Source organism: Salarias fasciatus, chromosome 11 (assembly GCF_902148845.1).
Source record: "Salarias fasciatus chromosome 11, fSalaFa1.1, whole genome shotgun sequence".
NCBI lineage: Eukaryota > Metazoa > Chordata > Actinopteri > Blenniiformes > Blenniidae > Salarias > Salarias fasciatus.
In genome coordinates, this window is record NC_043755.1 from 1,649,609 (window position 1) to 1,662,351 (window position 12,743).

The window sequence follows — 12,743 nt, forward strand, 5'->3', positions numbered from 1 at the left end:
GGAGGAAGAACCAAAAGCAGGGATGCAAAAGTGAGAAAAAAAAATGAAAAATGAAGGTAGCAATGGGCAATTCAATGTTTATACTATCGTGGAAATAAACATTTAATGTGCTCAGTTTGTGTGTTTATTTCTTATCTTGCGTTTGTTGGCTAAATTAACATTTTTTCAGAATGGAATTTCAAGAAAAATCAACATAGGTTGGAATAGAGATGTTATCCTGTTTCCATTGTTCCCACCAAAACCATGCCTTTTTAATGATTCTGTTAGCACAGGAGTTTGCATGTTCTCCCTGTGTGTGTTCTCTGCTTACATTAGTTCCCCTCACAGTCAAAAACCATATGTGACAGCCCTAAACTACACCTAGGTGTGGATATGAGTGTGTGTCTGTCTCGCTGTTTGTCCTGCGATGGACTGTTGACCTGTCCAGGGTGTTTCCTGCCCTCGTCCAGTCAGCTGGGATTGAGTCTCCTGTGACCCTGAACAAGATAAAGTCACATAGAAGTCCAGAATGTGACCAGAATTACTGGGCCAGTACCTCCACAGTGTGCTGAAGAATAACGGGATATGGCTGGATGGGTTTGGTCACATCCACTGACATTTTTGACAGAGAAAAGTACATAGCAGCACATTCAAATGAAATCAAGGACATAAGTCTAAATATGCTCAAATTACTGTCAGGTTAGATTATTTATTTTTTTATACAACACAAGCACATTCAGTCTAAACCACTCACACTGAGGGACAATTTAGGTCCAGCAATTGACCTGACATGCATGTTTTTAAACTGTGGGAGGAAGCTGGAGTACAGGGAGGGAACACACACATGGGGGAAACATGCAAACTCTGCACAGAAAGGCCACAGTATTGGATCCCAGCTCTTCTTGCTGTGAGGCAGGAGCTCAAACCACTGTACCACCATGCAGCTCAAGGCAATTCCTGAACAAGACAATAAACTGAGCCTGTGTTCCATGATTAATAATACCAGGAAATTATAATAGACTAACATTGTTAGTTAATGGATTACTGGCAACTTATCAGTCAGTGGAAATTCCCTGACAAAAAAGGTTATTTATTACAGGCTCATTGCAGATGGAGGGGAGGGGAGGGGAGGGGAGGGGAGGGGAGGGGAGGGTGGGTGGGTTGGGGCATTAAACATTTTTAAAAGAACTGTAGGTTTGACTGGGCTTTTATTGAGAGTGGAGATTGGATTTTAGAGTCAGGTTGTGGGTGATCAGATAAATGCAATGAAGAGGCCCTACAACAGGGGGCGACATGCGTCCAGCAGCCCACCAGCGACGGAGCGCAGGAATGCATGCATGCATGGACTTGTGCAGTCCTGCACTGACAGTTACTCTTATCTCGTGTGCAGACATGCAGAGGGCTGGAGTTAAGTGCTGGAGGATAATCACACTGGGTGGACCCTGGCTGCTCCGTGTGATAATAGAGAGAAGTGTGAGGCTGCAGTGCAATAACTCTGGAATAAAAAAAGAAAGAAAAATGAATGGGGAGTTCATACTGTATCCATGTCTGTGAAAAGACAGGGTAAAGGCTGAAATGTCAAGGACGTTGAAGCACTCATTGTTTCAAAGCAACAAATACATTTTTACATTGTTTCTGCATGTTGCATTATTTCAAGTATTGAGTGCATTCCATTTATTCTTTTGTAAACGTTGAAGTTTATTTTTTTGAAGATTATTTATGGTAATAAAGAGTCACTTTAGGAAACCTTTAAATCTACTGTACATCAAGTGAATATATACCTATATGTAAAAAAAAATAGCTAGACATTTGTTATTATGTCTTCCCTTCAATCAGTTATTAATCTGATCAGACTGCTGTAAAATAAAATCTTATTAATTTCATTGGGTAACTAATAACAAAGTGATATAATGGAAATGATCGATCTGTAATCCCTTCCAATAGAAAGAATAATTTACATAAAAAGTGATAAGCAATGCATGTCTGAGACAATATTAATTTCTGGTTAGTAATTATAATGAATGTAATTTGTTTATTCTTTTTGGGGGCGGGGGGGGGTATGAAATCTTTAATAAATCTGATTTTATAGCGTATAGCATAAACACTCATACTTGTATTTTGTGTACCAAATCAATTCAATTGAAAGATGAGGTGAAATAAATCCACGATTGAACCTGCAACCAGTAACCCAAAAAATAGTTGAAATGTTTGTGAAATTCAGAGAATTTTGTTAATATTTGATACACATTTGGAAAGCTGACACTTCATTTTAATAGTCTTCCTCTTTGATGATCATGTCTTTCCATGAGAAAAACAATCAGTAGACTCATTTCCTCCACTTCCACAGCTCCTCTCACACTGGCTGCCTGATGCAAAAGTGGACTTTAAATACTGTGTCAACAGGGATGAAGAATACATATTTGTATTGCCATAACTACAACAACTTAAATTTTACAGACGATAACAAAATCAGCTTCTGAAAAACATTGCAAGAAACAGAGGATTTCTGAGCAAACACACTTCAGAGAATCTTCTTTATGCATTTATTTTCAGAAGGCTATTGTTCAGAGGTCTCAATAAAACATGTGTTAGACTAACTGTGTGTCAAAGCATGGCCTCTGGCCTGAATTTGTAGAAAAAGAACCATCCAGACCCCTGAGGTCCTCAGGAAGAGGTTTGCCAAGTCCTCCCAGAGTCAGAAGAAACAAGTTGAAGCAGTTTTTAGTTCCTACACTCCTCATGTGGACTAAACTTCCTGAACACCTAGGACTGCTGACACACTCGCTTTTTTCAAATCAAGCTTTAAAACACTATTTGCAGTCTTTTCATTATTGTACTTTATTTTAGTAACTTTATGTTAATAAAGCTTTTGCTTTATTTCTTCTAATTTTAAATGCCTTTCTTTATTACTTTGTTTCAATATATTTTTTTAGAATTTAAGATTAATATTCATTATTCATTCATTAAGATGATCACACATGTCGTTGTAAACCACTGTGACTTGATTTCTGTCCGAATGGTGTGATTGAAATAAACTTGAAAGTTTGCTTTCGGGGCTCCATATGATGCTGACAATGAAATTAAGGAAAACGCTTGCAATCAAGGACAATTCATCATCTGTGTGCACATTATTCGTTCCACCTCTGTTTTGAACCACCAGATGCCAGAGTTCACCTGAAGGACTCGAACATAGCACCCTGTCTCTGGGCCAGGTGCAGCGTTTGACTGAGCGGCTCCCTCCTCTGATCTCCGCCTCGTGCTGCGTCACGGCGGCTGCGTCACCGCCCCGCGGTGGGAGCGCGAGCGACACTTTCAGCCGCGTTCCTGGAGGTAAACACCGGAATTATGGCAACAGAGCCGCAGGTGGAGTGAACCCGCAGAGGAGCCCCGGTCCGCGCAGGTACGACTCGCCTCGGCCTCGTGTCGCTTCGCTGTTTATCGTCGCAGGTTTGACCCGCGGTTCCGGCTTTTCACCTGTTTTCACGGTTCGTGGAGAGTTCACCGCCCGCAGAGGGATTAAAAGCAGCGGGGTCAGAGATATCCGCAGTGTTAGCAGACAACAAAACACCCCGACACTCCCGATAAAACACAATTTCACCAGTTCATGACACTAAATAATGAGGTTTGTTTGTAAAATGTTGTCTGGAGGTTTGCGGCAGCCTGGTTCCTAAGTGCTTTAAAGGTACTTAACCTAATTATTAGAAACCAGACAGTCTGAGATCAACAGTGGTCCTGCAGGGCCTGAGCTAAAAATCTCATTGTTATTCTGCTCAGCCTTCACAAGGTCAGACACATTTAGAATAATTTTACATTATTCAGTTTTAGAATGCATTAAAGCTTCTTTAATCTTGCCGTATTTCAGTGATCTGTCGCTTGCAGAAGTTGATAGAGAAAATTTGCAGTTACATCTTGTTTAAAAGTATTGCCATTAAGAAAGAAAAGCAAAAGTACAAATCTACTCGAAGTATAAGGAATTTTTTTTAACTGTATTGCTATTGAATGACTGCATTTGATGCAACATACCAGCACAAAGTATGTACATTCAAAGCACATTTATCAGACAAACAGAGAAGACGATTAAAGATTATGTAAACAAATGTCAATAGTTGATGGTTTTTGCCCCTGTATGATGAATATAGGAGATTAATAATGAGGAGGAGGAGGATGTTCTCACTACTTATGGATTTGTGATTTGAAAGCAGATGAGTAGAATACAGGGTTTAAATAGCAGTGTGAGTATTCCTGAAAAAGTAGTGATGAAAGTACAAATACTTCTTAAATACAGCAATGTGAGTATTCCTGATTGTTTTAGATATTTTCTGAACTGACGCACTCTTCTCTCTCTGTTTCTCTGTCTCCTGGACCTGATGGCACCACCTGGGGATGTCCATGCTCTGTGGCATGATCCTCTCCATTTATATGTTGTGAGTATCAACAACACACTCAGTCCTTATTCTGATAACAACTTGGAAAAAATAATTGTATCTGTGGACTGTTTTTCAGTGTTTTATGGAAATGTGTGTATGATTCCTCCTAATACACCACACAACACTTTGCAGTGCAGTTTCCACTCTAGATGAGAAACTCTTCTCTTCTGCAAAAAAGCATTTCATTCATATTTATAAAAGATTTCTGTTATGGCAGCACTCATCAATCTTCTTAAACAACAATCATGTCAAACTTGATTATTTAAATTTGATGCACTATTCCCTTGTGCATGCCCTAAATATGCCTGATTATAATATTTTGTCATTATATTTTTTTGCCTGCATATATTATAAGCAAAAAATGTCCATTACTACTAATGTAAGCAACAGCGTCACCACAAACCCTTTTAAAGCTGAAATAATTGTATGAGTCGTGACAGAACCTTGCAGCTATAATTGCTGAAAGCCGTCTTCCCTGACCTGGTGGTGCTCCTAGCTGACGTGTTTTGGGAGGGGTAGTCTGATCGTGTCACCCCGAGGCATCTGCACGCAAACACATCTTTATCTCTGGAGAACACATGGTGTCAGTGCGCCTTCCACCTCTGAGGTGATGCAGAGTGAAAGTGGCGGGGATTCCCTCTGCCACACACCACTTCTGTTGACTTCTTAGATGAAGTGGGGATTAGATTTTTCAATGGAGTGTTGTTATATGACGACATGCAAAACGCACAAAATTAAACCTAGAAGACACCATTTATTACAGATATGCTTCTGTAGAGCAAGTTGAATGATATTATTGCGCTACTTGTTTTTATGTAGTTCAATGTATTTTACTTCAATGAAATTTTGATTTTTTTGTATTGACTCCAGTGCCATTACTGGTTTGTAACTGAAATCAACAATTATACAAGCATGCTGCATACACTGCGTCCACCAGGTGGCAGTGTACACTAACACAACTGGCTCATTTGCAGCGGCATTAGGTGATGATCAAACACAATGTAGCAGGGACTTAGTTGGCCTAGAATGTCTGCCATGATGTGTTCACTGTGCCGTGGGCCTCGGGGCTTGTTGCAGGATCTTCTGAGCAGTCTTTAAATCTCAGAAGACATCCAGGCGCATGCATATTCATTGGCGCACCATGTTTAGCAACCTGACTCATTGTTTTTGCATTGTCTGAGGATGCAAATGGCGGTTTTAGCAGCTGTGCCAAGTCTTTCCTGCCATGTTGTCTCTGTTGGACTGTGCTGCAGAATACAGTTGAAAATATGTCTTGACTGTGTCTTTCGGGAAATCCTCACGTTGTGTGAATTGGAAATCTTTTTTGGGATGGGTGGGCTCAAACTTCACTTCTTCATGTCTACTGGCAGAAAAAGGGCGGAAACATGGAACATTCCTGCTTCATAAATTCTTCATAACATAATGGTGCGCCATGAATATTGATGCGCTGTTACCATCTATCCTGTTAGCGCTCCTGAGAGCTCGGATCTGAGCACAAATAAAAACCCCTGCAGCCCTGCCTCCGTCACAGCCACTCAAAATTTCATATTTCAAGACTTTTCAAAGCTGCACACATTATTTTACATAAGAAGGCGACTGTGTGTGTGTGTGTGTGTGTGTGTGTGTGTGTGTGTGTGTGTGTGTGTGTGTGTGTTCAGATGCAGTGTTGAGAGGCAGGCAGAGATGAATTGGGTGGAAGTGGTATGGGGGTATTATGTAACCACAGAGCGACGGTGCCAGGGAGGGATAAAGATGTTCCAAACAAACATAACCCTCCTGCACTCAGCTGGAGTAATGCGCTGCCGCTCCGTCACATGTGCGTGTTTTGCCTGTGCTTTTGAACAAATGAGGCAGAGTAACCGGGGCGCATGTGCGCCAGCGTTTTGGGTGTGTCTGCCGTGCGAGGAGAGCGGGTCGCCTCGGAGTGAGTGTGCGGTTCCAGGCTGTCACCGTCTCTGGGGACTGCGAGTCTGAGCGAAGCGCCGCTCCTCCTCTCCTCCCCTCTGCGTTCTGTCTCTCCTCCCTCTCCAGGGTCCAGCCCAACACCTGCTCCTTGCAGTCGGCACAGGGCCGGGCAGGGGTTCCTAAGCAACTGGAGGCAACGCAAATGTTCCTTATTGCCTTTTGTTTGCCTCCCTTGTCTTGATGCGATATCCCGTCCATCCTGGTAGGCGATTGTCCTGGAATAACACGATCAGACTTCCCCTAAAAGTATGCACTTCTTGTTTACTTTATGTTTGTGCCCCTGTTAATTCAATACGGCGCCATAGTAAATGTTTAACATCCCCGGTTGGTGAGTTGCAGCACTGCTGCTGTTTCGTCACTTTGCTCTGGACCAAAGTCTAAAGAAAAACCACAGTTACAGCACGAGAAAGAGAGAGAGAGAAGAGAGATTTTCTTGTCTCTTCCGTCATTAGCCTCTATTTCTGGATTCTTGCTCACAGAGAATCAAAACGCATTGGATTTGTGGAATTGCCTTTTAAACTGGTAAGACATTTTCTGTAGTGCTTCGCGGACAAACAGCTGAGAAAGCAGCGATCGCGCCGAATGCCTCCCTAAAACAAAGGTGATGCCTTACGCCGTGGAGTTAAGATAATAATCAACTCCTTCACTACCCCCTTCTGCCCACGACACGTATGTCTCTAATGGGGTCAGGCAGATGGGCGGGGACCGTGCCGCGGTCCGGAAAGACAGCTTTGTGTGTGTGTCTGTGTGTGTGTGTGTGCATGGACATGATTGGACGTATATGTGTCCGTTTGTTTTTGAATTTTTGATTCATTCAGGGTCGAGTGTGTGTTTCCAGCAGGTACTCTGTAAACCTTTTCCTCTTGGCTGGATAGTTGGCTTAAGGTCGAAGCCCTCATGACACCCTCACTCTGTGCAGATTAATGCACTGCAATAATGTATTAAGAACCCAGCATGAGTGGGCGGGTGAGTGTGTGTAGGGGGGGGATCCCTGCTGCTTCACTGCCACTCTCCTATTTCTGAGTGCTTTGTGCTAAATACATCCCCAAAATTTGAATATCTTTGAAAGATTATTTTAATTCTTCACTCATAAACTGTAAATAAAGAGCCTCTTTACAAAATGTAATCATATTAATTAATTATGGCCTCTGATAGAAAGAAACCCTCTGGAACGCTGCTCCCACCACTCCCCAAAGCCATCCACAACTCCCTGTTTGTGTTCACATTTAAGAAATCACTTGAAATTCAAATTTTCAGTACTAAATCAATCAATCAATAATATATATCTTTGGAAGTTTCGAATTGAAATTCTTCTTCTTAGAGATGCGCCTGAATTCATTCTTAAAAGCAGTTATTCACAGTTGTGGTGCAGCTTTTTTGAAGGAACTGGTCTTTTTTTTTTGTCCTGTAATAATCCCGCACGGAGCGGTTTGGATGTGAGCGTGCGTGTCCTCCTCCCGGAGCCGCTCCTCGGAGCCTCGCGCACAGGCTCCGCCCCTTTACGCGCATCGGACACCTCCGGCACAACAAAGCATGTGTCGCTCCGGTACATTGTTTCTCCTCTGAACCAGCGGAATATTGCATTTTGTTCGGATTTTGTGGCGCTTGCTTCCCCCGCTTGATGCTAATCCTCGAGTAGGTAAGCTCGGAATGTTGGGTCTGCGCGCGCCGGGCGGTGCTGATGAGTTGGGGTTTGTTTGTTTTGTTGTACATTGGGCGCCATTTTCATACACAGATTGTTTAAATACCCTGGCACGCTCTCAGCTTTAATTCCGTTGAAGAGGGGAAAAAAAGTTGAAAATTCTATTGTTTTTGTTTATTTTATTTATTTTTTTTTTTTAGCTGCTTTACGAGGCAGCGTTTTGACGATGATTTGTTCGCGGCGGTTAATTCTGGAGCCGGTGAATCACACCGTTATAAATCCTCCATAAATCAGATGCGCTCCGTGTTGGAGGCGTGTTGTTTATTTCTCTACATGTGCTGCTGCTGCTGCTGCTGCTTTCTGTCAGAATGAATGGATGTGCAGGATGTGACGCTGCTGAAAGAGAACGCTTTAAAAAAAAAAGATTTCACACTTTGCAGAACAGCCTGCACAACACAATTAAACAAATATTATAGTGTTATATAATGTCTACTGGCATTTGGAAAATGTTAAAAGAATAGTGTATTTATGGTAATATTTGTCTGAACAGTGGTTTATTTGTCTCTTCACTCATGGGCACTGCTGGTGGATTTAGTGCATTTCTAGTCAGATCTCCCTCTGTGAGCTGTGTGCCAAGGCTGTTTCCAAGACTCTGCCTCACACGTACAGATGTTGTTTTATTTCATCCTGTTCCAGGATTGCTCCGCTTTGAATTTCATTTTCTGCCTGACTTGACTTGATTTAACCCCCATGAGGAGCGCACGGGTTAAAAATATCCCATCTTTGCTGGAGGGCGGCATATGTGAATGTGTGCCTCTGCTCCTCACATGCACACACGCCTGTGCAGTGCAACCCATAACGCACTTAGGAGGAACTCATCCAATAAGCCTCCCCTCGCCATTGATGATACTGCTGAATATATATAGTCAGATAATCTTTTATGAAGCGCTGCAGATATGACGTAGGGAGGATGAGGGAGAGAGAGAGAGAGAGAGAGGCGGTATTAATGCAGCGGAACGGACAAGGGTTTTGCATGAGCAACACAAGTAAACAGAGAGGTTAAAAAATGAGGGCGATAAGAAGACCTGGCGGCTGGATGGGTGGGTGGGTTTGAGTGCGGCCGCTGAATCAGCAGCGCTGCGAACGCCGAGCTGCTGAAGTGATGCTGAAGGATGTTTTTGGCTCTGCTGTGTGAGAGTGAGGTCACCCAGGTCCCAGAAGAGCTTGCTGGTGTTAATCCTCTTTTGGGAGTTATGATGCATTCGTGCGGTTAGACTACTACTCTGTTGTGCGAGCGTTGCTAAATAGGGAACGGACTACACATCCTACAGCGGCCGCTTGCTCTTTTCTTTGTGAATGAGGCCGAGGAGTGATTCCATTAGCTTCAACGTGAAGCAAGTCGGCTGCTCCAAATAATTTTATTCAAATGGAGAAATACATAAATTGCACCATTGTTTTTCCCATGTCATACATAAGCAGTAAAATGTGCACATTTGTGCAGATGTAAAGCAGGAGGCTTTATCTGAGGTGATGCTGGAAACCAGCTCCAAATTGCTTTCAAGGCGACCGCAGTTAATCAATGCTGCTACTTCATTCTTTTCCCATGTCGGTTCATGTTACAGCGCGGGGCTCACAGACCATCTGTGTGTATTGATTAGTTTAGAACTTGGTTTGGGGTAGGTTTACATGGAAAAAGTAGACTAGAATTAACTGCAGCGCCCTTTGTCCAAAGCGCCCCCGAGTTTAAACCAGGGAGCCAAGTGGAAAGGATGAATTGAAACGTAGATCCCACCTGCCTGTGAGCTGTCATTCAGGTTAACTGAGCGGACAGATCAGTGAAACACGTGTTAGCGTGTATGCTGGCATGTGTGTGTGTGTGTGTGTGTGTGTGTGTGTATGTGTTTACTTAGAGAGGTTAATAGGAGCCACCATGTGGTCAGAGGACTGATATCTTGGCCTTCAGTTCATTTCTGTTGATTTTCAGCCAGGTAGGCGGGGCTCAGCTTAAAACCATGAATCAGCACAGCGGATCGCCACTGTGCTTCTGCCAGCTCGTCTCTCTCTCTCTCCCCCTCGTGCGCACACACCCATACAGACGCGCGCGTGCACACACACACACACACACACACACACACACACACACACACACACACACACACACACACACACACTTAGAATGGGAGTGTAGGGGGACAGTGAGATAGCCACTGTAGGCAGGTAGATGGAGATAATCTCACTTGGTCCCTTGGGGGCTGATTAACTCTAAACTCCTTCTAATTCCTTAAGCTGTGCGCAGGAAACATGCTTTCTTTATGTCCTAGTATACCGGCATTGTAACGGCCCTCATGCATCTCATGCCCTTTTCAGCCCGGCGATGATAACGGCGAAAGAGTGTTTGCATGTGAAATAAATGGAGTGCTAAATAACAAGGCCAGGAATGTAAATGCTGCACGTGCACACACACACACACACACACACACACACACACACATATGGACATGTGCGTGCCGTGCGAAGGAAAGAAACGGTGAACGGAAATAGATATGAGCTTGTCTTTGAAGGCCAGCTAATGAGTCCCTGCATCTTGCAGACGTTTAGCTATTTATGTAACGCACCTCCGCAACCTCTGTAAGATCTTCCTCGATCAAGCCATCTCCTCTCACGTCGTTACACAAATATATATTCAGATGCACACAGTAGCCGTGTAGCATCAGTGTTGAATAACACAAAGTCATTTCCATCCAAATCAAGTCATGTCAGTGTATTCATATTAATGGCTGGAGATGATTTTAGTTTTAAAGACATGTTTTCACTTTTTTTTTTCTTTGTTTTAGTTAAAATAATTAACCGTACACAATATTTTAACTCCCCGCAGTTAAGTACGGTTCACTTTAAATGAAATTTACTGATGCAAATTAAATGGCTACAGATATCAGATTGGCTTGCTGCAGGCACAAGGGATTCAATTAGAATGAACTCGCTATGAAATCCTTATTTAACCCCAGTCCTGGTGTGCGCACCTGACCCAGCAGGTCTTTACGAGCTCAGGGTGGCCTACTTCATCTATAATTTCCCACATTACAGACACTAATTATGCACAATTGAGGGCAGGTTTTTTTGTTTTTTTTTTTTTTTTTTTTACACTGCAGAGCAATATTTCATCTAATTACCTCCAGATCATTGCGTTCTTTACACTGAGGGATGCTGCATTATCTGTGGCTGCCTTGATTGCTGAGCTGATGACGGTTCACGCCGCTCAGCTGGCTGACAGCAGAGATGTTAGAAAGGCAACACAAAATGGAGGAGGCAGCAGACACAAGCTCAGCTGGTCCATTAGGAGCATGTCTGTTTCCTGACAATCAGAATTGAGATGACAGAGCATTAAAAGACCCAGAGGAGCCCAGGAGCACTGATGCGTAGTGGTGTGTGTGTGTGTATATATGTGTGTGTGTGTGTGAGATGACCTAGGGAATAGGCCAATGGGGGTCTTGTGGGGGGAAGGGTAGCCAGGATTAGTTATATTGTGCAGCACAGTTATTGGTCACTGGACACAAACAATGGGAGGGCTAAAGAGGATTTGGTGTGTCTGTGTGTGTGTGTGTGTGTGTGTGTGTGTGTGTGTGTGTGTGTGTGTGTGTGTGTGTGTGTGTGTGTGTGTGTGTGTACCCCCTCCTCCTCCTCCTGCTGTCCCGTCGTGCCAGTGAGAAGCGCATGGTATAGCGGTGGTCCGGGCTGCGCCCCTTTGGGGCGGCCCTGTACATCTGGAAGATTGGCCTGTCTGCCTGTCTAGCACGGCCCCTCCCCCCCTCCCTGCTCCGGGACTCGGACTACATATGGAGGAGACAAACACAGCCACATTAGTCATCAATTAGGCAAGGCCTCGACAGCGATGCTTTTCTGTCTTTTCGAATAGTGCAGCCCGCCGTGATCCGGGCCTTTGCGGCTGATATGTCTCACCTAAGAGAGGTGCAGCGCGATTGCATAATAGTGTATTTTAGTACATTGTGTGATTTAATCAGCGGTTAGAAGTTTCTAAATATACCAGATCTGTCCTCATGTTGCCACATCAGCGAAACAAAGCCGTGCTCGTTAAACTGCGGTCTGTCACAGCGAAGCACATCGTCCCATCATGATACTTGAGGCACCTTTCTTCTTAGTTTTCCATCATGTTACAGTGGGATTACAAAATAAAAAAAGCAACACACTTTATTGATTGTGTACGTTTAAGGACTATATGGCAATGTGTCCTAATCCCAGTGCCTTAGGTGACCTGAGTGGGATGCGTATGTGTGTGTGTGTGTGTGTGTGAGAGCCGTCGAGCCGGGCATCCTGGGCGAGGAGGATCCATGCGGTGCTAATAAGCAGATCCAGAGCAGAATGCCTCCTTTGTGTGAGTGAGATTTAATGAGGCTGCAATGGGCAGCGTTCGGAGTTCATCCTCAGAGCTCCGTGCGGACACAGACACACTGTACAACAAGGGAGGCTATTGTGCCGCGACATGATGTTTGTGTACGTGTGACTGAGGATGTGTGTTTGAGTTAAAGTGCAGTGTGTGGGTGGCGGATTGGCCTCATGCATTAAAGAATGAGTCCGAGTTGAGTTGAATAATCTGAACCCCGGACAAATAGTAAACATTAAAGTGAGCACAGTTTGGACTGAACACAGATGTCATGGTAAATTTAGTTGTAACATAAAATCCAAAGTCCTGCAGCTTAGGACAACCAAGGATT

General features: G+C 43.7%; 1 protein-coding gene across 11 annotated transcripts in view; it reads left to right on the forward strand.

Annotated features, from left to right (window-relative positions):
• The first annotated feature begins 4,285 nt into the window (after positions 1 to 4,285).
• The window catches only part of LOC115396237 (uncharacterized), a 31,348-nt gene continuing 22,890 nt past the window's right edge, over positions 4,286 to 12,743 (forward strand). For 8 of the 11 annotated variants that reach the window (XM_030101976.1, XM_030101985.1, XM_030101986.1 and 5 more), the window contains exon 1: positions 12,376 to 12,403. In XM_030101976.1, the coding sequence (XP_029957836.1) occupies positions 12,391 to 12,403 (13 nt within the window). In that variant the 5' untranslated portion in view covers positions 12,376 to 12,390. Of the gene's footprint in view, positions 4,404 to 7,874; positions 8,011 to 12,375; positions 12,404 to 12,743 lie in introns of those variants that run through there. The other 3 variants (XM_030101981.1, XM_030101980.1, XM_030101978.1) reach the window with 3 other exon arrangements.